Source organism: Macrotis lagotis, chromosome X (assembly GCF_037893015.1).
Source record: "Macrotis lagotis isolate mMagLag1 chromosome X, bilby.v1.9.chrom.fasta, whole genome shotgun sequence".
Taxonomy (NCBI): Eukaryota; Metazoa; Chordata; class Mammalia; order Peramelemorphia; family Peramelidae; genus Macrotis; species Macrotis lagotis.
In genome coordinates, this window is record NC_133666.1 from 619,356,000 (window position 1) to 619,383,487 (window position 27,488).

The 27,488-nt window shown below is 39.1% G+C and overlaps 1 protein-coding gene across 3 annotated transcripts; it reads left to right on the top strand.

Annotated features, from left to right (window-relative positions):
- Positions 1-4,207: 4,207 nt before the first annotated feature.
- Positions 4,208-27,488, top strand: TRMT2B (tRNA methyltransferase 2 homolog B). 3 transcript variants are annotated; one of them, XM_074202981.1, is made up of 13 exons: positions 4,208-4,407; positions 7,882-8,151; positions 10,649-10,703; positions 13,492-13,626; positions 13,844-13,943; positions 16,461-16,531; positions 19,292-19,438; positions 20,201-20,295; positions 20,592-20,800; positions 20,947-21,048; positions 22,477-22,596; positions 23,246-23,345; positions 27,088-27,488. In XM_074202981.1, the coding sequence occupies exons 2-13, from the start codon at positions 7,937-7,939 to the stop codon at positions 27,212-27,214; spliced, it is 1,476 nt and encodes a 491-aa protein (XP_074059082.1). In that variant the 5' UTR covers positions 4,208-4,407; positions 7,882-7,936; the 3' UTR covers positions 27,215-27,488. The 3 variants fall into 3 exon arrangements, with proteins under 3 accessions (XP_074059082.1, XP_074059080.1, XP_074059081.1); XM_074202979.1 differs by lacking the exon at positions 4,208-4,407 and adding an exon at positions 4,483-4,562; XM_074202980.1 differs by lacking the exon at positions 4,208-4,407 and having other exon boundaries at positions 7,901-7,984.

Genomic DNA, 27,488 nt, shown 5'->3' on the forward strand with positions numbered 1-27,488 from the left:
TAAAACAACTAAGAGGTATCACTTCACATTTATCAGATTGGCTAAGATGATAAAAAAAAGGGAAAATGATCAATGTTGGAGAGGTTGTGGGAGGATTGGGACATTAATGCATTGCTGGTAGAGATGTGAATTGATCCAACCATTGTGGAGAACAATATGGAATTATGCCCAAAGAGCAATAAAACTGATTATACTCTTTGACCCAGCAATTCCAATACTAGGCCTATTTCCAGAAGAAATCATAAAAAAAATGGGAAAAGTCCCATAAATTCCAAAATATTCATAGCAGCTCTTTTTGTAATGGCAAAGAATTGGTAATTGAGGGGATGCCATCAATTAGGGAATGGTTGAACAAGTTATGGTATATCAATATTATGGAATACTTATTCTATAAGAAACCATAAATGGTTGGACTCTAGAGGAGCATGGAATGAATTATAGGATCTGATGCTGAGTGACAGGAGTAGAATCAAGAGAACAATGTACACATTAACAACAGCTTTGTGAGCTGATAAACTTTAATGGATGAAGCTCCTCTCAGCAGTTCAGTGAACAGGACAACACTATTAGACTGGCTATGGGCAATGCTATCCCCATCCAGTGGAAGAAAAACAAAACAAGCCAAAAAAAAAAAAAACCCCAAAAAAATCCCCAAACCAAAAATCTTTCAAAATCTGACAAATACTACATTCACTTCTTTTTTTTTAGATTTTTGCAAGGCAATGGGGTTAAGTGGCATGTCCAAGACCACACAGCTAGGTAATTATTAAGTGTCTGAGACCGAATTTGAACTCAGGTCCTCCTGACTCCAGGACCAGTGCTCTATCCACTGTGTCTCTTAGCCGTCCCTCCTAAATTCACTTTAAAAAAATATCTCTTAAGTATTTCTTTCCCTTAATCCTAATTCCTCATACCAAATATGACTTATCTATAAACATGTTTAACACAAATATTTATGTATAATGTTAACCAACTGTTCACCACTGAGTGAAATTTTGTGATTTAAAAATATACTTATGCATACAGATGAATGTTGAAAAACTTTCATAACATGTATTTGGAAAAATAAAATAACAATTTAAAAAGAGTCTAGAGAGTGCCTTAGTTAACAAACATCTGCCTTACTTGTCGAATAGAGTGGTGACTGCCAAAGAAAACACCAAGTTAAAATATGAACTAGTTTGGAAAATATGAAGGATGATTGATGCTTAAAAGCAATATCCTCTCATAAAGCAGAGAGAAACGGTTGGAGGGTAAAACTAGTCTAAGGAAAGTTTCTCAAGATATCCAACCAGCAAAGTCATCCCATAGACATTCAAAGTGAAAATAGAAGGACTATAAACAAAAGAAAAGTGGAAAATATCTGTTAAAAAAATCAGTATAACAAAGTGTTTCCTTCATCAAGGAGAGTGAGATCACTATATTTGGACTCCAAAATTACAGTCCTATTTATACAACAGAGTGAGAAATAGTACTAAAGAGAACACAATGGGGAAAAGCAGCAAAACTGAACACAATGGGAAACAGCAAAACTGTACCAAATGTAGTTAGAAGTGATTCCTTCTGAAGGCAAGGTAATCATAAGGCCCTTCAACAATCAATATACAAGGAGAGAAAGATTTCCCAAAGTATGGAAATAGTCCCAGACCTTATCAATAATGTTTTGGAGGTAGGGGGAAAAGTATCACAAATTTTGTTGGAAGTTATGTCCTTCTGGGACTCTGAAAGGAAAGGTATCAATTGAAGCCTGGGGACCAGACCTGACATGACCACTACGAGTAGGTGGTTGGAAGAATAAGTCCAGTACCATATGTGCTTTATATAATTTACTGTGTTTTAATAAAGGAAGTCACTAAAAAGCTTTCTGAATAAAGTTGGTTCATTAAAAGCAGTATGTTTTGTCAATGAGCATAGGGGCAGAGGTGCTGATAGAGCCATAGGTAGAGAAATTGCTAACATTTTAATGTTTCAGCATGATTTCCCATTTTCTTCAATATTCTCAGATCCATACTGAATTGTAATGAATGGCTTTGCTTCAAGGTCCCTGGGACCAGCTCTGAAGGCTGTAGATGAGTGCCCTCTAGCGAATAGTGGTTGGACACAGTGGCCTTGCCTAGACCTACTTGATGAAAATATATGGAAAGATGTAAAGAAATCATAATCTGCTTTTCTGGTCACACCATCCTGATGTGACTGCACTGACAAATAGACACTTAACTCACATGTGGGCTCTCCTTTTTTTCCCTTTCTTTCTTTTTAAAAACTTAATATTTTTATTTCTTTTTACAATCACATGCAACAATAGTTTTCACCAATCATTTTTCCTGCAATATTTTGAAATGTTTTTCCTCTTTTCCCTTCCCTGCCCCCACCCACCACAGAAAGCAATCCAATATAGACTCTACATGTGTAATTATGCTAAACATAGATTCATATTAATGTTGTTGTAAAAGAAGAATCAAATTCAAATGAGAGATAAAAGATAATAATAACAATATTTAAAAACAGAAGATAGTAGGCTTTGGTCTATATTCAAACAGTATTTTCCATCATAAGTCTTTTAGAATTGTCTTTGATTATTTGATTTTAATCAAATATTCAATTTGATTATTGAATAAGTCCATCATAGCTGATCATCACCCAATGTGTTATTAGTGTTACTAGTGAGTAATTGGTTATTTGTATATACACAAGATTCTTCTGGTTTTGCTCATTTCACTCAGCATCAGTTCATGCAAGTCCTTGTAGGCTTTTCTGAAATCCCATCCCTCATGATTTCTTATAGAACAACAGTGTTCCATCATATTTATATGCTACAATTTGTTCATCCATTCCCCAATTAATGGGCATCCCCTCAATTTCCAATTCTTTTGGACTCTCTTTTCTTCTGTTTTTTGGTAAAAGATTTTATTTATTTTGAGTTTTACAATTTTTCCCCGATCTTACTTCCCTCCCCCCACCCCCCCAGAGAAGGCAATTTGTCAGTCTTTACATTTGAATGTGATGAGAGAGAAATCATATCCTTAAGGAAGAAAAATAATGTACAAGAGATAGCAAGATCAGACAACATCAGTATTTTTTTCTAAATTAAAGTTAATAGTCCTTGATCTTTGTTCAAACTCCACAGTTCTTTCTCTGGATACAGATGGTATTCTCCATCGCAGACAGCCCCAAATTGTCCTTGATTGTTGCACTGAGTCCATCAAGGTTGATCATTGTCCCCATGTTGCTGTTGGGGTGTACAGTGTTTTTTCTGGTTCTGCTCATGTCACTCGGAATCAGTTCATGCAAATCCCTCCAGGCTTCCCTGAATTCCCATCCCTCCTGGTTTCTAATAGAACAAGTGTTCCATGACATACATATACCACAGTTTGCTAAGCCATTCCCCAATTGAAGGACATTTACTTTGGACTCTCTCTTCTGAAGAAGCTAGGAGGTGGCATAGTCAGTTCAGCTCCGGCCTCAGACACTTACTAGCCATGGGATCCTAGTCAAGTCACTTACCCTCGATCTACGTCAGCCAAACTCAGATGAGGAAATATTTTATATTTATATTTTTATTTATCTATGGTAATGGGATTAAGTGACTTGCCCAAGTGTCTGAGGTCGCATTTGAACTCAGGTCCTCCTGATTCCTGCACTACCTAGCTGGTCCAATTTTTTATTTTCTATTTTTATTTAAGATAATGAAACATTTGTAAAAAGAACCGGGAAAATGCTTTTTTGAATAAAGTAGCAAGCCAATTACCTTGCTGTGTGACCTTGTCCTGCAAAAATAAAATTAAATAAGCAAATATACAAATTAAGTAGCAAGTCAGTGCAGAACCTAGGAATCAAGTACTCATAAAAGTGGGAGGATCCTCCCTGTCCCAGAGAAGGTCTATTGGGGAGAGTGGATGAGCATCAGTCTTCCTTCCGATGCGTTCCTTTCTCTCTCTTTTATTATCTTTCCGAGCCTTTAACTTAGCAATAGCACCAGTAACACTCTTTCCCACCTCTTTTCCCGGATCCCAGGGAGTCCCCTCTGGTAGGTCCAGACGGAGCTCTCGGGGCTGCGCAGGCGCCCCGGGGGGGAAGGAGGCTCCGCGGGGCAGGAGACAGGAGCCGCGCCTTCCGGGAGCCCGCGCAGGCGCAGTGGGGCCGGGGAAGGCTTCCGAGCCCAGAGGTGGCCCTGCCCCTTCCGCTGTCCCCCGCCGGAAGTGACGATTCCTACGGCGGCACCGCCGGGCTGGGCCCGCTCCAGGGGCCCAGTTCGGCGTCACGTGGGCGCAGGCCCCTCCCCCTCGGCCGCGCTCCTGGTTCTTCCGCGCTGTCCGGCCCAGTGGGCCTGGCACCGAGGCGTCACCGCCCCCTTCCGCGGCTCTTCTTACGGACGAGGCCATGGACTTGCCCAGGCTGCCCCGGCCGGTGAGTGCCTCGGGAGGACGCGGCGTCCGGACCCTCGCTCCAGCCCCCCGGCCCGCGAGGCGGCCGCTGCTTGGAACGGGCAGGCCGAGAGGCGGCCGGCCTTGCCCAGGGTCGCACTAGGGTAGAGTTTGAATCCAGAGCTTCCTGACCGGGCGGTAAATCAATGATTGAATGATTGAAAATCAATTACTAAGCTCTTTTAGCGTGTTAAATGCCATACGGAGCAAAAAACGAGGCCCGGAATTCCAAAAGGGGGGGTAAGGTTGGGAAACCACCTCAGCTTTTCTCCATTTGTTCCTTACCTTTTTTTAGGACAAATGGGGTTCGGCCACACAGCTAGGTAATAGGTGTCTGAGGTCGGATTTGAACTCAGGTCCTCCTGCCTCCAGGGTCGGTGCTCTGTCCACTGCGCTGTTCCTTCCCTTTAAGCCCCCCCTTCTCCCTCTTGCTTTAACAAAATGCTTTTTATTGAAACGTTTTTTGTTCTTTACAAAATAAAAAGGGAAAAAAAAAGATTCCTCAAGTCATTTGACCAAAATCACTCAGAAGAATAATTGCCTTGTAGTTGAATTTATTCTCCATAAAAGGACATTTTAAGAGTCCCTTTCAAACAGTGGTCTTAAACTCAAGTAGAAAGGAATCCCTGCAGTGCATTTATGACTTAGAAAACCAAAAGTTAATATCATCAAATTATTTTAGATGTATTTAAATTTGTTTGTTACACTTTGGCCATTGCATTTTAATACGGTCCTGTTGGCAATCAGGAGGGGCCGCAGTGATTTTGACACCTTTACTTTAAAGTGTGCTGAACACTTTACCTTAGTTCTTTGACTTACTTTACAGAAGAGGAAACAGGCTCAGAGAGGGAAAAGCATTTGCTCAGAATGGACAACTAGTTAAATGTCAGAGCACGATTGAAACACAAATCCGATGTTCTTTCCTCCATGACCTTCCCCTACTTGATCTTGTACTCTCTGGCCATCATCCAATTTTTCTCCATTTCATTTCAAAACCCAATTCAACAGTGGAGTCTAACCATTGACCTCTTCCCTTAAATCTGCTTCCTTAACTCCTGGTGAGTGAACCACACAGCTGGCCACTGGTAGAAGCTGGATTGGAGTCCAGATTTTTTGATCCTTAGTTCTAGTTCTCTTCTCTCTTTTATTTGCATCTGTCTAAATCTGAGATTCTTTAATATAGCATTTATATTTCTGATCAAAAATGGTTCTGTCAGTCCCTAGTTGAGATTTGTAAGTTTGGAGTGTTCGCCTCTGCCCTCCACAAGGTCTCTTTGTTAGAAATCTGAAGACAAGCTCTGACTGCGTGAAACAATCTTGGTCTCCCAACTGCCTCTCCACAGCTGTATAAGAAAAATAACCATAGTCAAGACCAGCCTGAGAAGGCAGGAAACTATTTTAGTTATCTAGATAAGAAGTGAATAAATTTTTATAGTTCACGATATTTTAGAAAAGGAGAAATTCTAATGTTTATATGTCCAAATCATATCTAACACCAACAGAAAATACCAAGTCAGAAGAGGAGACTAATAGTCCTGGTGCTCATTGAATCTTTTTCCAGTTCTCACAAAGAACAGACCTTATGGTTGGGTTACAAAATCATAGAATAATCAGTGATACCTTTATGCCAACCTGATTGGTTAGCCACCAAAATTTTAAGGTTCTTTGTTAAATTATATAATTATCGATTATTCATTTAACTCTATATTGGCATTTGTAAGGATGTCATCCACCTCTGGATTTTGGGTACTATCCTACAGAACTTCATTTATAAAACTAACTTTATTACTTCATTTTAACTTAAGAAAATTATGTTTAACACGTTTCACACCCCCCACCTAAAATCCTCAGTGACTCCTCCCTGCCCACTGATCGAAGTTGAGAAAGCCTCCTTTGGCATCAAGATGCTTTGTGATCCAGCTCCAACTTAACCTTTCCAGACATCTTTTCTTCCCCAATAAAAACCCTATATTCCTTTTAGACTATTTAACTTAATCACACCTCAATCTTGTTCTTACCTCTTGGTCTTTGTTCTTGATAGTTTCTATTGCTGAAATTCCCTTTCTTCTCTCCACCTAATGTCTGTTCATTTTACAGAATCTTATTAAAGTCTATTCCCCTTCTGGAAACTACTATCATAGTCCAGACCTTCCCTAGCCATTCTTTATAATTGAAAATAAATGTAGCATATTCTTTGGTGTGGTAGTGAATAGAAACCCCTTAGAATCAGGAAGCCCTACTTCTCTGGACTTGTGTCTTAGATAATTACTCTTTAAGGACTTCTCTTGTAAACGTGACCTATGGTGACCTATGTTGGAAGAGGGAATTCTCACAATAGAGGGGCCAGGAGCTCCCTATATTGAAGAAATCACATAACATGTAATGTTTTCATGTCTTATCTTCCTAATTAGGTTATAACTTCCTTGAAGACAATAATCTTATTTTCTATCTCTTACTACCTCTTATGTCATGGAACTCAATGTTTTGGAATTTGTAAATACTTAGAATTAACTCAGATTTATGTAATGCTAACAATACTGTGAGGCAAATAGTTGAAGAATTATTATGCTCATTTTACAGAAAAGAAAACAGACTTTGAAAGGTTGAAAAACAAAGGAGGGTAGTGTAAGGGAGGGAGGCAGAATGGTATAGCGGATGGAATAATGGACTCAGAATCATGGAGATCTGGATTCGAAAGTTATCTCAAACAATAACTGTGTAACCCTGGGCATGTTGCTTAACTTCTCAGTCTCAGATTCCTCACCTGTAAAATGGGTTTAAAAATAGTGATAGGGTTATTGTGAGACTCAAATGAGATATAAAAAAGCACTTTGTAAATCTTAAAACAATATATAAATGTTAGTTATTATTGTTAAAATTATTAATATCTGAGTGGTCAGTAGTCGCACAACCAGCACGTGTCTAAGATAGAATTCCAAATTACATCTACTGACTCTAATTCAGTATTCTTTCCATTGTGCCAAGCTGTCTCTCATAGAGGAAGCAAAATAAATGTTTGCCCACAGACTATTGTGAGATTTAGAGTGGGTCTGCCTGTGGAAATATGTCTAAAGAAAGCTACATTGAACTGGATGGGTGGGGGTGTCTAGTAATTCCTTCTAATTTTCTTATAAAATTTAATCTGGTCTCATACCCATTTTGAATTTGTTGTGGTTTATGGTATAAGATGTTGGTCTAAACCTAATTTCTACCAGATTACTTTCTAGTTTTCTCAACTGTTCTTATCTAATAGGGAACCCTTCCAAAGTAATTTACATTTTTGTAGTTATTGAATATCAGATTATTGAGTTCAGTTATTTCTGATTCATCCTTGTTTACTTTGGCCTATTGATCTACTTTTGTAGATTTAATTTCACAACTTTTGTTATACAAGTGAAGTCCATTGTGTCTTTTTCATCAGAAATATTAATAGAGGAATTGTTTGTTTCTGTCTCAGAGCTCCATTGGCTAAATGTGTTCCTGACCAGCCAGTGACCAGTGGAGGGAACATCATGGCCAATCGAAGATCCTTCCTTTTCCGGATGGCTCTCTTCTCCAAAGTGAGACCACTTCCCTGGGGTATCAGCCAGCCAAAAGGTTGGCCCTGGGCATTTCTGGGCACAGCATGTGAGGGAAATGTTAAAGATGTGATGACTGAGGGGAAGCAAAGAGAGAAAACAAACTGGAAGGAGGAATCAAACCAAAATCTTGGTTTTTGGCGGGAAAGGTAAGGTGGCATCAGTCTTCATCCTTCCTTCCCTCTGAAGGGGCCTGAATCTGTGCCCTTCCTATGTTTCTGTTTTCTTGAAAAGTAATGTGACATTTCATGGGTCTATGGAGACATCTGAAGCAAGCATCCTTAGACTGCTTCCTCAAGCAAATCAAAAGAATGTTCTGGCACAAGAGTGCCTTCTTCTTGGGTGGATGAGGTGGATGTTTGGCAAGGGTTGGATGTTGAATAGAGAGATTTGTCTAGTAGAAGGGGTCAAGATAAATATGTTGAGATACTCAGAGAGACTACATAAATTAGAAGTGAATCAAGGGGCAACTAGGTGGTGCAGTGGATAGAGCACCGGCCCTGGAGTCAGGAGGACCTGAGTTCAAATCTGGACTCAAATGCTTAATAATTGCCTAGTTGTGTGACCTTGGACATGTCACTTAACCCCATTGCCTTAAATAAAAATTTAAAAAAGAAGTGAATCATGTGCTTAGGGCCCCCGTACTAGTCTCTTGTTTGTTTGTGGGTTTTTTTTAAGGTTTTTGCAAGGCAATGGGGTTAAGTGGCTTGCCCAGGGCCACACAGCAAGGTAACTGTTAAGTGTCTGAGGCCGGATTTGAACTCGGGTACTCATGACTCCAGGGCCAGTGCTCTCTATCCACTGGGGCACATAACCCCCCCCCCCCCATACTAGTCTTGATGAAGATTTACACACAAATCAAATTATGTTTTCAAAGTGTTAGAGGGAGCACCCTGTAGTGGATAGGGTTCTGGCCTTGGATTTGGGTTCTAATCCTGCCACTGCTACTTATTGTCTGTATGCAAGGTTCTTGATCACAATGCTCCTTGATAGTGTCATTTGTAAACTGTAATACCTTAGTCCATGGGGTGTAGTGAAGCTTAAATGAAATATTCTGAATTAATTGCAGACTTCCAAATATTTTGTAAATGTCAGTTATTAAGAAAGCAATTATTAAGACACATTCTATCCTTTTTTCTTCCAATATTTTTGCATCAAAGGATTTAATCTTACAATTGTTTGTGGGTATGTAAGTGCATATATTCACCTATATACTTTATATACACATACACAGGCTGTGTATGTGCACAAATATGCAGTGATGGGATTCAAATAAATTAAAATCAGCTCTCTGCCCTAATGACCATTTTAAGTATACAAAAAGGAATACCAAAAGGTAGTTTAATATTTCATGCATTTAATACTCAAGAATATTAAGAGAGGTACACAAAACTAGATTATGTTATATTACTCATGGTAAGCAAATATATCTTATGGCGTGACAGCAGCCAATATGCAGATATGCAGAACCAAAACTATGCCTGTTTTCTTTTTTCTTCTACTTACATGGTTTCTGAAACGGGCAATAAGATAACCCTTGAAATTTATATTTCTGCTGGTTCATTGTGTCTCAGCTTCCTATTGGTTTCACTGTTCATAGAACACCAGCACACTCAGAATATTTTGGCATGATTTTGGTCATAAAACAAAGCAGAAACAAATGACAGGTTGTCATCTAAGTGTTTAGCACTTTTTCTCTTTATATTAATGTTTATTTACTAATGTAACAAAAATGAGGGAATTAAAATGTGGTATTTCATCAAAGCTATAAAGAATTTTAAGAAATGAATAAATAAATATTACAAGTGTAGTTCTGTCAATTTTTTTCACCTATAGACGGAAAGAACATTACCATGAGCACTTAGAAAACACTATTGCAGAAATGAATATTTAAAAAAAGCATGAGGAATATAAATTTGTGATTTCTACATTGGGCACCTACCTTAGAGAGAACCCTGATTACAAGTGCTATTTTAACAACTGGTTTGCCAAACTCAACATAAAATTAGGTATTTGTACTGCTGAACCAATATGAAGCAGCTAAATCCCACCAATGCACACAATATATAAAATAATATTGTATTGCTCATTTTTATGATAGTATGTATATAGTCTAATATTTTAATACAAGTAGTATAGCATAATATTTTATATTATTGTACACATATTCTAATGTACTTAATTCTAAAGAGTAACCTACATATACATACACATATATTCACATACATAATATGCAATGGATATATATATATATTATCCATTAATATTAATGTGTGTGGGTAGGGGATTCTGTTGCTGTCACCTTCCATTTGGGGTTTATTCTTTAAAGGAACCCTTTGGCAAATGCTTTTGAAATGTGCTTTGTCACCTCTAGATTTATCTGTGTGCTGGGCTTTTTTTCTTTTCCTCTAGACATTGTGTTTGTCCATCTAATCCACTGTGCTTAAGTATACAGTTTGAGAAAGATCTCATTGCCCAGTCAGGACTCCACAGTCCCTGTCTTCTTGAGAGCATGAGACAAGTCAGACATAGAGGAGAGGATAGTGGGAACCTGGAGACAATCTTGTATTTTGGAAGCATTTGAGAAATCTTTGATGGGTGATTGAATGAATGAAGCTCAAACCTAGGGGTTTTTTTTCCTTTCAGGTTAGCAGATCAGATGTTACCCTTGTGGAGACTGAATTATGAGGAACAACTGAAGGTAGGAGCCTTGTTGCTGCCTTGAGAGAGAATGGGACTAGCATATTCTGGGTGGCAGGGAAGCTGCCCAAGAGGCTCTAAAAAGGGAATCTATCCCTTGGCTTAGAAAAGGCTAAAGGAGACCCTTATCTGGGAAGTGCAGTAGCTGTCTGTCATGAGCAACCTTTGGTCTCCAGGGCTACCATGTTTGACTCCTTCCAAGCTTCTCCTTTCTCTCTGATTATATTCAGGTATGCCACATCACTTATTGAGTACTGGAAATACAGCTACAATCAGAAAGAAAGACAGTCCTACTCTCCCAAGGAAATTATATTAGGAAGCTGAGGAGGCCGGGTGGTTCTGGGAGAAAGCTTAAAATGGGGATTCTAGAAGGAACCTGTCCATCATAAGAAGTTTCTCTATGCCTAGAACCCAATTCTTAGATCCCCTTGCCTTAAGCCTCAGAAATCTGTTGATTTACATGAACTCTCCATAGTGTCTCTACTTCCTCATCCTCTTCAACATCTGTGGTCACTTAATTTACAAGTATCTCCACTGGGGTGGTGGGGTAGGCAGACCTGTGATTAGGAAACTTTCAGTGTCCAAACCAAGACTGACACTCATGTCTTTTGTTTGTTTGTTTTGTTTTTCTGCTAGGCAAATGGGGTTAAGCTTGCCCAAGGCCACACAGATAGGTAATTATTAAGTGTCTGAGTTCAGATTTGAACTCAGGTAGTCCTGACTCCAGGGCCAGTGCTCTATCCACTGCGCCACCTAGCTGCCTCAACTCATGTCTTACTTAGTGTTGTTTCCAATGTGCCTATGGGTTTCCTGATGCCAATCCTGGCCACCTGTCTCCTATGTCCTGCTGCCTCTCATGATTTATCTTTGTGGGCTTTTAAAATACTTCTGTTCATCATGATCAAATAAGACCTTTGTAGAGGACTTAGCATAGTGCCTAACCCATAGTAGATGCTTAATGAATGCTTATTCCCTTCCAATACCTTCCCAGTCATGAGCATTGTACAGTAGGATGATCAAGGGTCCCATGAAACTTTTTTAATGATCATGAAGAACATGGGAGCTAACCTTTTCCATTTAACTTCAACTTCTACTGTCATTTATGCTGTATGTAAATAATTTTCCCATATTTTAAATTAATTTATTTTTAGAATTCATTAAAAAAGAATTTTGAGTTCTAAATTCTCTCTACCCACCTGTCCCTCCCCCAAACACTGAGATGGCAATAAATGTGTGTGTGTGTGTGTGTGTGTGTGTGTGTATAATGTATTTGAAATCATATGTCAACTTTTTTTTAAATGCCTTTTATTGGTTCATTTTGTCTTTATATTATGGTGATCTCTCTAGAGGCAGCCCTGTAGTACTGTAGAACCTTTCTTTTTTAGTGAATTTTTGATTTACAGTGTTATAGTCATTGGGTATCTTCTTGTGGCTTTGCTTTTTTGGTGTATCAGCAAGCATCTATTATGTGCTCTGCTAAGCTCTAGGGATAAAATGAAAGGCAAAAAATAGTCCCTTTTCCCTGGAAGTTCACAGTATGATGGTTGATTTAATTTAGTTTCTCTGGTAGTGAATTGTCACTAAACAAGAACTCTTGCAGAGTACCAACTCTAAGGTTGATAGGTGCCTAAAGACTGTAATTCTTAGTATTCCTTGTCCCCTTTGATGCTGCTTTTCCACCATCACTGTAGAAGTGGAAGGGGACTTCAGAGGAGATCTATGTCTTTCTTTGTTATCATTAATACATTATGTGGTGGCCAGCCTATTGGTACTGAACCTTTCTACATTTGGCAGGGCTGGGGATCAGAAAACAGATAAAATTTGAAGCTATTTAAGGATGGTAGAACATACAGAGTTCATACTTTATTGACTTCAAAGTAGATGGTGTTTATAAATGTTATCATATTAGTATTACTTGTCTTAAAAAACCATACCTTCACACCATCTTTAGGTATATTTGAATGTATTTATTCCTTTTCCATTTGGTGGGTATTGAAGGAATATCAACAGAGATTGACCCTCATCTCTATTTTCTTATCTGGATATAATTTTTTTTAAGTTTTTGCAAGGCAGTGGGGTTAAATGCTTGCCCAAGGCCACACAGCTAGGTAATTTTTAAGTGTCTGAGGCTGGATTTGAACTCAGGTGCTCCTGACTCCAGGACCGTTGTTCTATCCACTGTGCCACCTAGCTGCCCTGGATATAATTTTTTTGATACCCATCACCTTTTTTGATACTCATCACCATTTTTGAAGAGGGTTTTAGTAGGAAACAGGTAACCCTTTGCAAGTGATTTTCCAGTTTACTACATCTTTTTACTGAAAAATATAGAGAATATTCCACTGTACTTTTTTTTAACATGTTATTTTATTTAATTCTCACAGTAAGCCTGCAACCCTGAGATAGTCACTTAACCTCTGCCTTCCTCAGTTTCTTCATTACAAAATGATAGTAACAGCACCTACCTCCCAGGGTGGTTGTGGGGCTCAAATGAGATAATAATTCTAAAGTCCTGACAATAGTAAATACTATAACAATATTAATTGTTGTTTAGAGCTTTAATTTAACCCATTTTTTCCCTAAGATCCCAAAGCTAGTAAGTTTCTAAGGCTGAATTTGAATTCATATCTGCCTAGTTCCAAGACCAGTATTCTATCCACCATGCCATCTACCTGCCCAAAAGTGGAAGGAAGAAATATGACAGAAACAGCATTATGACTGTGGAAAACTTTATTTGTTAGGCAGTAGGGATCCATTGAAAACATTTTGTTTATTTCTCCCCACCTCAGGTAAAATTTGAAAGTCTGAAGAAAAATCTGGAGACTCTAGAATCTCGCCTTCGCAAGATTGGCCCTAATAACCCACAGCCCACTGCAGCAAAATCGGAGAGGCTATGTTCTCTTCTCCATCATTTTATCCCTTCCGTAAGTTCCTGCCTTCCTCTCCCAAGGCCCCCAAGCTCTGGGCTCCATGAAGCCTCCTTGTGTGGCTGGAGTCAGGTTGTCTCTTGTAGTTGGGTCCTTTTTGGGCACTTCCATAATTTGTCTACATCTGAAGGAAGACTGCTCCTTTTCTTGAATAGTTTTTGGCCTTGGGTTTCTTTGACCTGTTTTTTCCCCTCTCTCCTTTCTACCCCAACAGCCTGTCGTTGATGGTTACCGAAATAAATCTTCATTCGCTATAAACCAAGGCCCTGATGGCAACCCAAAGACTGTGGGCTACTACCTGAAGTCTTGGGGAGGTGAGTCTAACCCTGTGACGGGAAGAAATAATGATCCCAGGACCTTGGGGACTGGGGAGACCCCAGGAAGATGAGAAACTCCCATAACAATGTCAGGCCTTGGGGAAATAACTAGGAGAGAACAGACCTATGGACTCTGCTCAATCCTTATCATAATTGAGTTTTCCTTTTCAGTTCCTTCTTCTGTCCCTGGAACCACAGCCTCCTCATTCCAAAGGCATTGACTTTTGTCATTTTGAAACTCTTAGAAACTAGCAGTGTTCTACTGCCTTTGGTTAATGGTGTTGCAGCCCAATCCAACCAAACCCAACCAGCACTGACAAAGTACCCACAATATGCAAGGTCCTGTGCTGAGTATAGAGACCAATTTAAATATGGTTCCTGCCTTCAAGGAGCTTAACATTTCCCTGGGGGAATACAACATGGATACATATAGGTGTGTGAAGCGTACACATCAGCAGTGTGTGTTTATATACATTTATGTATCTGGATCATATGCTATATTGGTGTATTTATTTTTACATGCATACACATAAATATATACATATACACATGTATGTATAAAATATGATAATTTGAGAAAAGAGTAAGGACTAATTGCTAAAAGGAACAGGAAAGATTTTCCATAGGAGTTGGTACATGGGTTAAGCCTTGAAGGAAGGTAAGAATTCTACAATATAGAGGTGAAGAGAGACAACCAGTACAAAAACCTGGAGGTGGGAGATGGAGCGCTGAGTTCAGGGAACAGCTAGTGGGAGGGATGAATAATGGTAAGAAGGCAGCCTTTTTCTCTGAGGTACTGTCCCATCCTCCTCTGTCTCTTTCCATTCCCAAGCATCTGAGATTTCCCATTGAACCAAAGGCTATCATTTAAAGTGATTTGCTCCATGTAATATTATGACCCTTATATCAGAAGTCATCAGGTCAGGGGCAGCTAGCTGGTACTGTGGATAGAGCACTAACTTTGGAATCAGGAGAACCTGAGTTCAAATTCAGCCTCAGACACTTAATAATTGCCTAGCTGTGTGACCTTGGGCAAGTCATTTAACTATATTGTCTTTTTTTTTAAGGTTTTTACAAGGCAATGGGGCTAAGTGGCTTGCCCAAGGCCACACAGCTAGGTAATTGTCAAGTATCTGAGACCGGATTTGAACCCAGGTACTCCTGACTCAGGACTGGTGCTGTATCCACTGGGCCACCTAGCCGCCCCTTATATTGTCTTAAATAAATAAAATTTTTTTAAAAAGTGATCAGATCAGGGGTTTTGGTACTTTTGTCTTCCCTTGGCAAAAAATATTAACTGAGCAATAGAATAAACAATTGCTGTTACTGAAAAGTTGGGGGGAAGAGGGTACACTGTGCTACTTTGGCAAGTCTAAGACAGGTTGAACAAATATCAGGGAAAATAGCTTTGAAGGACTCTAGAGCACTGGATCCAGAGTCAGGAGGATCTGATTTCCCGTCTAGCCTCAGATATGTGTTAGCTGTGTGACTGGGCAAGTCACTTAACCTCTTGTCTCCGCTTCCTCATCTCTAAAATGGGAATAATTATAGTTCCTATCTCCCAAGGCTGTTGTGAGGATCAAATGAGATAATAATTGCAAATTTGAAAGTGCTTATATACATGCTAGTTAGTATTAACAATGCGGTGATTCATTGTGGCTTCAGGGAACTAACAGTGAAGCATGTCTCATGTCTCATTCCTCTCTACATAGAGTAGTGGGCTTCAGGTGCAAAAGTTTAGACTGGGGCAGATTTTTCAGACATGGCTAAGTTGTTTATTTATCTTGCTTGACCACTTGTTACAAGGGAGGGTTCTGTTATATGTGTCTGTCTTTCTATTATATCAGTGAAGCATTTAGAAGGGGAAAAAAGCCAAGCATCCCTGAATCACTAAATCTCAGTGCTGGAGGGTCCCTTAGAGGCCATTTCCCTTCTACCATGGGCCTTCTCAGTGCTCATCTAATCTGAGTTTGAAGACCTCCAGGGAGCGGGGTGGGGGGGTACCTGCTACTCCCTGAGACAGCCTGTTACACTTTGGAACAGCTTGAACTATGAGAAAGTTTTTCCTTAGATCAATACAAAGCATGCCTCTTTGAAACTTCCCCTAGTGTTACGTTCTGGGCCCCAGAGGAACAAATTTACCCTCTTCCATCTTGGAGATTCTTTGTCTTCTTTAAAGCATCTGCCCATCTACCCCTCCCTGCTTTACAACCTCATTTCCTAACTCTCAGCCCTTCATTGTCCTGTTCACCCTCTCCAGCTTCTCATCTTAAAATCTGGTCCCTGCAACTGAACTCAGTTGTATGGATGTGAAGCGACTAGGGCAGAGGTCAACCTAAGGAAATGATCATTTTAGGAAAAGCCACTTAATGTCTCAGAATTCAGTTCACAGGATTTCTTCTATTAAGTAGGATTTCCCTGAGTTATGTTGAAAGAGGGAATTGGGGTTATTTTGTATTGTTTCCAGAAAATCTTGGAAGAAAGCAGTAGAACTAAATCCTTGTCTTACCTTAGGGTCGAACATTTTCTGCGTACATCCTAGCCATCTGAAAGATATCCCTGAAAAACACAACCAGGTAGCTCAGGTAAGAAGGGGCAGGGACTCTCTGGGGATGACATCAAGCTTTGCTATATGTAGTAGCTAGGTAGTGGCCAAGAAGACCAGGGTGCTAGCCTCCAGTGACCCCAGAGGTTGGGGCTTGCTCTGTTAGTGCACCATTCAGCTTGCCATCATTGAACTTGAAGAGGTGACCCATTAGGACTGGGCTCTATCTGTATCTGTGTTGAAAAGAACCAAGGGTAAAACAGGGAAATAAATACAGAAGAGAGATATATTCATATCATATCTCTTGTCAGGGTCATTTGGAGGGCAGAATTGAGGGGAGTTGTAAAGAGGTGTTGGATGGGGAGGTAATAAGAGATATGTCCTTATCTGAGCCATTTCAGCCTAGTTCTCCTTATCATCTCATGGGGACTACAACCTATTTCCCATCTTTTTCCTATTTGTCTTTGGTGAGGTGGTTAGGGTTAAGTGACTTGCTCAAGATCACCTAGCTAGTAAGTGTTAAATGTCTGAGGTCAAATTTGAACTCAGGTCCTCCTGACTCTAGGGATAGTGCTTTATCCACTGCACCACCTGCCTCTCTCCTTTCTTAAATATCTTAAGAGACCTGAGAAGTAAATTAATGACTCTCATTTAAAAGCATGTTAAGTTTTTTTTCTTTTTTTTTTTAGATTTTTTTTTCAAGGCAGTGGGGTTAAGTGGCTTGCCTAAGGCCACACAGCTAGGTAATTATTAAGTGTCTGAGGCCAAATTTGAACTCAGGTACTCCTGACTCCAGGGCCAGTGCTCTATCCACTGCGCCACCTAGCCGCCCCAAAGCATGTTAAGTTTTGCAAAGCACTTTACTCAAAGTAATCTTTTGATCTTTTGAAGTATAAGGTGCAAATATATTTACTCCATTTGTAGGTGGGGAAGCTGAAGCCCACATAGGTTAAATGACTTCTCTGTGTTACTCAGCTAGCAGGTGGTAGAGTTGGGATTCTAGTCCAGAATTTCTGACTTCAAAGCCAGTGTTCTTTCCACTGGTCCATTTGGGTAGGCTGCATTTTATTAATTTATTCATCAAAAAAATTTTTTTTTTTTTACATTGGTGTTGCTGCTCTCTAACTTCTCCCATTTATTCATTTATTCCTCCCCAACCCCCCCCCCCCATCACTCCATGGAATGTTCCCTTGTAGTAAATTATAAACAAAATAAATTGATGCACTGGCCATGTTTGATAATGTACCTTTCACTTCCCACTGTAGTCCCTCCCCCCCATTAAGAGAATGGACATGGAATGTAGTGTTATGAAAAAAGAAAGTGGTAAAGGCAAAGAATGTTTCTCTAGCCCTCTAATTTTAGTCACCATTACTTGTTTTCTATACAAGTTGAAATTTGGGATGTCAAGTTCAACAAACATTTATAAAATCTTATTGAAGGGGCGGCTAGGTGGCTCAGTGGATAAGAGCACTGGCCCTGGAGTCAGGAGTACCTGAGTTCAAATCCGGCCTCAGACACTTAATAATTACCCAGTTGTGTGGCCTTGGGCAAGCCACTTAACCCCATTGCCTTGCAAAAAAACCTAAAAAAAAATCTTACTGAGCTGTTTGAAGTGGTATCCTATTTGTTTTCACCATAAAGAAGAAAAAAATAAGATTATCTAATAAGTTGGTAGATAGGGCCAGCCTGTAGATCAGTGGATAGAATATTAGGCTTTGAGTCAGTAAGACTAAACGTCATAGGCTAGCCTCAGGCACTTACTAGCGGTGTGACCCTGGTAAGTCACTTGACCTTCAGTTCTTCATCTGTAAAATGACCTAGAGAAGGAAATGACAGACCCTTCCAGTATCCTTGCCAAGAAAATCCCAAATAGGGTCACAAAGAGTTGGACACAATTGAAAAACAACTGAACAGCAGCAGCAGATATCTGATTATAGGAGCTAATGGGGGAAAGATGGAATCACTTCCATAGACTGTAAATAATAGAATAAAAATATAGCATTGGGGTATCTTATCGGAAATGATTGCCAGAAAAAGATGAATGAACCAGAATGAAATGGTTTTTGTTTCTTTTTGGGGAAGGGTTGGAGCGTTAAAAATTTGTCCATACAGGGAACTCTTAGGATGGAAACTCCATCCACCAGTGTCTTAACTCAATGTCTCTAAGAGCTTTCTGGGAGCACTATGAGTTTACAACTAGTATCTGTCAGAAGTATGATTTGAACCCTAGTCTTCCTGACACCAGGACCAACCTTCTATCTACTATTCTACCTTGTCTTGTGACATTGAAATCTTGATTAGTGAGAATATTGAATCCCCAAAGTGGTTGCATGTTTTAAAATTCATATCATTTGTTGTTATGTAGTTTATGAAATTATGTTAAATATGGTAATTGGTTCTAGCCCAGTGAAACTAAACAAAGGGGATTCATTATTGGCATCAATCAAGACGTACCTGTATAAATAAGATAACATCATTACTTCTACAAAAGGAAAAACTTGGATATTATGGAAAGCAAGAACATTGAGGTCCTCTGATAAATAGTCATGGAAGGTGGGTACCATATGCTTTGTATGTTTTCTACAAAGGCCAGCATTATAGATACTTAATGATCAGAGATAGAAATGACAGATTATTTTTCTAATGGAAAATTGACTTACAGTCCCAGTTCTCTGCTACCTGTGGTAAATCCTATCCCCTGTCTAATGATCAGTTTCTCTATATGTAAAAAAAAAAAGTTGAACCCTCTAAGGTCCTGGTTCTACAACCTATTAACCTTATGTATTTTCTTTTTTCTCAGTGCTTTGAGGCATTTCTGCAGCAGTCTCCTCTGGGTCCCTACGGGGATTCTCGCAAAGGGGGACCCTGGCATGAGCTCATAGTGCGCACCACCTTCCTTGGGCACACCATGGCCATTATCATCTTCAATCCTCAGGAATTAAGTCAGGTGAGACAGAGTACTATCTCTGTCTTCCTCAATTTTCTCAACTGTAAAATTGGAATAATAATAATAGGACTTATCTCACAGGGTTGTCATGAGGATCAAATGAGATAATATTTGTAAAGAGCTTGTTACAGAGTAGGCTTTATATAAATGCTAGCTATCATTGTTATTATCATCATCATTATTATTACTCACTTGGATTCAAATAGGTTTTAATGGAAAAACAAACTCTTTAGGACCTTATAACATTCTTGTTAAAATGATTTTGTGGTGGTAAGCATGATTTCAGGCTTCAGGGCTGGAGATAAAATGGAACTGGTGTGGACAGAAGAATTAAAGAGCACAGAATGTGCTATCCTCAGGAGGGAAAGGAGGGAGTTTTGTGTGGAGTCTCTGGGCAAGTTTTGCTTTGGTAGCTGGTGTTGCAAATAAAGTAGAATAAAGACACCGATGGGTAATTTCTACTTCATGATGGGATGGAATACCAATTCAGCCACCTGCCTTCAAAAGAACCTTTTTAAGTTCTCTAAGATTGTTTTTAGGTTTATTATAACCATTGTGGCCAAGCATTACTTCAGGATGCATCCTAGAGGATTTGCCCATGATTTCTTTCTATAGAAGTAATTTTGGGAAGGGTCCTGTAGAAGCTACCTCTAGCTCTGCAGAGAAATGCCTTGTTGTTCCGGGCTCCTGTGGTTGCTATTTCAAGACAAGGTCTTTCCATGATCAGTCTTCACTTAACTCCCTATTTTGTGTTCTGGGCAGGAGGAGCTCTGTGTTCAAAAGGAAGAAATAAAGCAGTTTTTCTTCACGGGGCCTGGAGCTGTGTGTGACTTGACCTCACTTTATGTGAAAGAAAGGTAAATATAGAGGATGACAAATGGCTACCCAAAGAGATCTGGGAAGTGATGGCCTGAGCGCGCCCCCCCCCCCCCCAAGTAAGGCTGTCAGGACCTGGGGACCTCTATTGAACTGCAGCATGGTACAAATTTGGAGAGGGGCTTAGTCTGCCCCCAGGAGTCTTCTGGAGGGTCCTTCTAATAGAGTTCATGAAGGCTCCATTTCCCAGTGGAGCTTCCCTGAAGCTCAGATGGAAGTGATCGCCAATAATCCTGCTATCTCCATGGTAATCTTTTCTCTTGTCTTTGATTACCAGGACCCCTCGCCACCAACAACTAACTCCTTTCCAGCTCCTTGCTGGAGAGCCTTATCTTTTTGAAGAAATCCTGGGCTTGAAGCTTCGAATCTCTCCAGGAGCCTTTTTTCAGCTTAATACATCTGCAGCAGAAGTTCTCTACCGCATAGTGGGAGAGCTGGGTAGAGTGGACTTCAACACTGTCATCCTTGATTTTAGCCATGGAACTGGTAGGTGTGGGTACTCATTTGGGAATCCACATCCTGGTCAACCCCAGGTACCATTTCCCTCCGTTCCTAGTCACTGAAAAATAATGGTATGCATCCTATTGGACTAGGCCATTGAAACTCCTGCTTGGTTTCCCTCATTTCTTCAGGTGCCACTGGCCTCTCCCTGGCTCGGCAGACATCCAAGATCTTCAGTATGGGCCTGGTAGGGCAGGCATTGGAAGATGCTAAATGGACTGCAGCCTTCAATGGTTTGATTCTTACCCTTTGGGGGTAGATTATTGGGAGGGGGCAGTATTTCCTTAGCTATGGAGGATTAAGGGGAATGCATACTATTCTGTTAGGGAGAGGATTTTGGAGAAATTAAGGTTGTCCTTTGGTGGGATTGTAAAAGGGTCCAGTGTTTACTTTCTCAATTTAATTCTTCCTATCTACCAATATAAGGAGGAAAAGATGGAAGTAAGAGGCTAATCTGTTTGGTAAGAAGAGAGCTAGTGAAATATTCAACAACATAGGTCTGTCCTTCCTCTGGAGAATGCCTTTTTGACATTAGTCTTGGTCAAAGGTGTTTTGTAATAATGGAAAGAGTACAAGACTAAAAGGCTGTATTATTTTGGTTAGGTGTCATATCAACATCATAGCCTCTTTGAATTGGAAGGGCTCGTTTGGTCTTATCAGGTACCTAATCAGGCATTCCCCCATTACATCTTTGAGAGGTACTCCTGCCTCTGCTAGAAGGCCTCTTAGGATGGAAACCCTCCACTTTCTAAGGCAGATCATTCCACTTTGGGAGCCTTGCCAAAATATGCCTTTCTGCAACTTTTGCTCATGCTACTTCATATTCTATTTTCTCAGACTAAACAAAATACACCTAATCTCATTTCCACCCAACAGCCTTTCAGCTTTGTTCTATTTTCTTATATAAAAGATGCCAACAATGGAACCATCCTGTTACCCCTTGGGGCTCTTATTTGGCTCAAATGAGGTGATACACATGAAATGCTTTGAAACATTATACACTATAATCAGTTTAATGACATGATGAAACATGCTTCTCATCTTCTGACAGGCAGTGATGGCCTCAGGATGCAGGATGAGATTTTCATTTTTGGATATGGCTAATGTGGGAATTATGTTTTGCTTGATTTAGACATTTATTTTTTTTAAAAAGGGTTTTGATCTTTTTCAGCAATAGATATGGGGAGAGGTTGGGAGGAGGAAGCTAAGGATACAGTTTCTTCCCTCATCCCCAAAAAGAGAGAGAAAACAGAAAGAGGGCAAGAAGGAATCATACACGACAGGATAGTTTTGAAATGTACATAATGAATTTATTTTTAAAATGAAAAACAAGTTCCACATCAAAGAGATTAAATTTATAGTTTTGTATGTAGAATCTTCTGTCCGACAGTGTGATGAAAATGTTCATTTTAGTTGGTGTTGACAAGTTCAGGATAAAAGATGAAAACACTTTTTAAAATATAAAGCAAGCACTTTATAAAATTATTATCATATATAATATATATATATATATATGTTTAAAGGTTTACTGGGACTTGGGACAAATTGGGAAAACCCTGGCTTCTACAAATGCCCAGGAAAGATTAAAATTTTCTTTTCCTGGCCTCTGGAAGTCACTGCCTGGAAAAGGAGGCATTTCTGAGGACTTCTCTTCTCTGCAGGTATCACCAATTGGGAATCCCACCCTAGCGATGTGAAAAAGATTATGTCACAGCTATTAGAGTCCCAGGAGGATGGCCAGTCACTCATGGCTTTGGTGGACCCATCCCAGTGTGGACTAAGTAAGGGCAGATTGATTCTCTGTTAAAGAATATTTTCCCCATTACCCATTTCTACTTACTTTATTTAAAAAACAATTTTTTTATTGATGCCTTTTTTTTTTTAACATTAGTCAATTCCTTCCCCTACCTCTCATTGAAATGTGGCAAGGGAAGAAAATTAAGCCTTTCATCTCATGCAGAAACTATGTCTTACAATACGATTTTTCTGGTCTGCTAGCTTCCCACCTAACAATCGGGAAGAGGTCCATTATGATATCTTTTCTCTGGGGCCTCCATTTTTTTTTTTTTTTTTTTTTTTTTTTTTTTTTTGCCTATTACTCATAATTTAGCTTTCTTTTAGGGTTCTTTTCTTTTACAGTCACTGGTCCTTTATAGCACTTGGTGCTCCTATTTCATCCTGCTTTCTTGACATGCTTTGTATTCTTCCAATTTCCCACTATGTAAACATCAAGACTGTTTCCAATGGTTCTCCTTATAGGTAGTCTGGAGATCAGCATTCTCTCTATCCCTGAAGTCCTTTCCTCTGACCCAATGTAGTTTGGAGTGAATTTCTGCTTTTGTGACTGGCTCCCACAAAGAAACAAGGGTCTTTCTGTTAGGATTCTTGAGTTTGCATTTCATCCTCCTGATTTCAAAGTATTTCTGCCAGGTAACAGAGTGGTTCACGACATTCGAAACTGCAAAGCCATCCAGACATTGATTTTTGTCTCCTGCAGGCCCTATGGTAAATCCATTGAGAACATCATTGAGTAAGTAAGACCTGGACTTTGAATATTATTTGTGTCTTATAAATTCTCACAGAAATAAAAGCAATTGACAAGGCAAAGGGCAGAGAAAAAATGGGTTGGGAAGTACTTATGAGGCTCACTTATGAAGTATGTGATTGAATCCCCCACAGCCTTTTGCATTTACTAAGGCAAAGAATTATAAGTTGCTTCTGAAGTTTATCTAACTGTATGGGGAAACTGTTTTAGAATTATATACGAGAGAGACTTACACATATGTCACTGGACAGTCAGGAAGGTGTGAGTTCAAATTCTGACTCAAATCTTGAGTCATTCAAAGGGATTTCAAAGTCACTTAACCTCTCTATTCCCAGCTTCCCCAAAGGAACCTCAGAACGCCCTTCAACTCTGAAATTGATGATCTCATGATTTTAAGTACACATCGGATATGATGTGATATCTAGGTGATCCTGGGGTCCCCAAGATGAGGCAAGCAGAGCAAAAATACTGTCAGGTTTGTTCCAAGCTGGAAGACCTCTAAAGCTTGTTCTAGTGATGGACTATGTCTTCTGTCTGATGACTAGCCTAGCTAAGTACAAAGACATTCATCACCAGCAGGTTGACCACTAGGTGCTAAATTCTTTGACCATGACAATCTGTGATAGAAAAAAAATCTAAAATGGCTTTTGTTTTTTAGCCCATGTGGTCTTCTATTTCTAAAACAAAAGTGACCAGAAAGGCTAGGAATCATATTCTTTTTAGGCCATTTGGTAAACTTGGTACTTCCCAGGACCCCTTTGAGAGGCAACAGATTTCATCATTTCATGGAATACTTGGTTTTCTTTTTTTTTTTTTTTGCAAGGCAATGGGGTTATAAGTGGCTTGCCCAAGGCCACACAGCTAGGTAATTATTAAGTGTCTGAGGCCGGATTTGAACTCTGGTACTCCTGACTCCAGGGCCGGTGCTCTATCCACTGCGCCACCTAGCCGCCCCAATACTTGGTTTTCTTATCTTGTAGTGCCCCTGATGACTATACAGGGAAAAAAAACCCTACCAGAAAGAGAATTTCAGTTTATATACCAACATCTGTTCCCAAAGATAAAGTGGTAGAGAAATTCTGTGAAGAATTTGATGAGATGTTCCACTAAGACAAGATATACTTGATATATATTCATTGCAAAGGTGGGAAATGGAGGACACTGGAAAATATATTGGAAAAATATATTTCAGAGTTATAGAACAAAAGAGGCCCAAAGCTTGTAAGGTACTCAGAAACTTCAGTTCAAAATTTTATGATAATTTTCCTCAACTTTCCTCAAAATTGTAAGGAATATACTGAACATCACAATGAATGAAATTGATTCTCTCCTCATAAACTAAACAACTAATGGCTGACAAAAGAATCATTTCTGAATCATCTGTCTTTGTTTTGTTGGAACATCTGCTTGTTAGAACAAGATCAAATCAACATGAAATTAGGAAAAAAAGTGTTTTTCTTCAAATATGAAATAAAAGTATAGTTAAAGTAATGCCTGTTTGACTTATTCAAACAAGCTAGTGATCCTAAAAACAAATAGGAAATGGATAAATGAAAAGATATCAACATAGGATATCTTCTATTTCCTATGAAAGTTTAATCATATAAAATAGTTGCCACAAGAAAGAGGCAAAAAGGGGTCAAGAAACTGACTCAGTCAGCAGATATTTGATTGCCTTGCCAAGCAGAGAATTGTTGCTCCGACAAAGGTCTCCAACAAAGCATCTCCCATTTCAAGTTTATATAAGGCACTTTGTTATAGCTTCCATTTCAGAGATAACTTGGGTCAACAATTCCTTGGTTATTAGTATCAGGAGGCATAAAATGAGATGTATGATCACCAAAAAGGTTCCCCACTGTTGTAAAGGATGTCCTGTACAGAAGTCAAATGAAAGAAGCTTTCTCTGTGAGTTGCAAGGTCCTCCAGGTGGTCCTATTGGTTATGACAGTATGCCATTTGTAGCCATCTAAAACTTGATGTAGAGTCTACTGGATGGGATCCACCATCTCTTTAAGTAGACTATGATTACTATTGTTAAGACTATGACAAAGTTGGATGAATAATGGCAAATAATGATAACAGACAATGAGTATGGCCTCAGAATTGAATCAGGGGAAGAGAGAGAGGTGGATTATATTAGGAGGTTAGTGCAATACTTTAAGTGATTAAAAGCCTCTCATTTGCCCCCTAATTTCTAAGACTAAATTGCAGATTAGTTGCTAATATATAGAAGTAGATGCTTCTTTACTAGGATTTCTCAGTATCTGTGAAATTGTAGGTAAAGAAAAATTCTTCTGGTTATGCTAGATGACTTCAAATCATGAACTACTTCAATCTCTAGATAATTGAAAATGACAGGAAACACAAAGGGTAAACTGCAACACATTTTCAGTAATGACTTGTGGACAAGAAGTACTATAAACAATCTCATCCAGGAGATCTGGGATTTGAAAAAGAGATGGGTTAGTCATGTAGTGTGGGCCAAGGATAGACAGACAGTTGGAATGCTAGGTTACCTAGAGTGTTAAAAATCTTAGAGTATCAATGTCAAACAATAGAAATGAATCGGTCCTGCTGCATGTTGATTTTGAAATTACAAATTAGCATTATCTATGTCTTATTTTTATTTTGTGAAGCATTTCCAAATTACATTTTCATTTGTTTTGAGCAATGAGTGTGACACCTTTATCCTAAAAGATAGCCTATGGTAAATTACCTTTATTCTGGAGGATAGCCTATAGTAAATTACATAGAGATTTTTATAGAGATTTTATGGAAATACCTGGATAAGAATTGCTCAGGATGAGAAGCTATGGAAAGAACATGATTTGTGTTTGTGTAGAGTCCTCACAAGATCACAGATTCATTTTTAATTGAATTTTTTGTTTTGAAAAATGCACGCAAATACCAACAAACTCTCAGGTCCAATTAGGTAAAATCTCCATTAGGTATAATGCCCCAAAACAGTTAAACCAAACCACAAAATAGAGATTGTGATTGACTGCATGTAACCTTGTCCTTTAGTATTAACTGTTGGTTCAAAGAAAGGAAAAGCATATGCTTTAACTTTAATAAATTAGTACCAAAATTATACTGTGTTTTTTAAAACAAGGTTCCAATAAGTGCAAATAATAAATTTCTTGAGATTGACTAATGTATTTGAATTTGTATTATTTGAAGTCGTAATTATATAAAATATGGTCTTTGTTCCCAGCCCAACAGAAGTGTGCAGTGTGAGTTTGAATAATGAGAGTTTTATTTATTGGGAACTAGCTGTCTTTTGTCTTCATATGTATAGTGTTAATTCTTGTCTAGGTTATCCTTTCTGCATCCTTCACCTCTTCATCACTTCATTCAAATCTTCTCAAGTTCCAGTGAATCCTTCCTTATAGAGATAAGGTAGAATTGGAGGTTTTTATATATAGACTCTCCTCCATAGAGTCTAAAACCAATAGTAGGATTATTTGGTATAAACAGTTTATCATCTTTGCACAAGTATAAATAATTTCCATGAGAAACAAGGGTACATGAACTTGTTTTTAAAATATTTTGGTGACTCTATTTCAGTATAATTGTTCATCTTTGTATTTTATTGTAAACATTTAAGGCCATGATTCTGAGTAAGGGTTTATTGGCTTGAGTATTGAAGCATGCTAACATAAGTAAATACTCCATGCTTTCTTCATGTATTTGTTAGGTAATAGTTCCAACTCTTCTGTGTCTCTAGGTTGTGCCGGCCTCCAGACCCTGATGGGAACCTTCTTGGTGAGCCTTTTGTTCTGAGAAAAGCTGTTCCAGTGGACATGTTCCCCCACTCCCTCCAGGGTGAGCTGGTGATGCTCTTCACCCGATGATGATCTCAAGAGCACAGGCTATTCATTAAAGACCAAATGTCAGGATAAACCAGCAGAAGATACTAGCTGCTTTGCTTGCCTTGAGCTTAGCTATATCCTGAGAAGACAGTTGTTGGTTCCTTCTCTAAGAAGAAAGGATATAAAAGGCTTCCTGACCAAGGCAGCTTTTCCTTTATCTTGCCTCTGGTGTATTGATGGAGGCTTAATTATTTTGGTATCACTAGCACAGTGCTTTGTACATAGTATGCCCTTAATAAATGGTGAGGTCAGTAAA

What these genes read in the sequence shown, in the direction of transcription:
- TRMT2B (XM_074202981.1), top strand. Translation starts at nt 7,937, where the DNA reads ATGGCCAATCGAAGATCCTTCCTTTTCCGGATGGCTCTCTTCTCCAAA. An exon ending in ATTATGAGGAACAACTGAAG is followed by an intron (nt 10,704 to 13,491) that starts GTAGGAGCCTTG and finishes TCCCCACCTCAG; the next exon opens with GTAAAATTTGAAAGTCTGAA. An exon ending in ATGGACTGCAGCCTTCAATG is followed by an intron (nt 21,049 to 22,476) that starts GTTTGATTCTTA and finishes TCTTCTCTGCAG; the next exon opens with GTATCACCAATTGGGAATCC.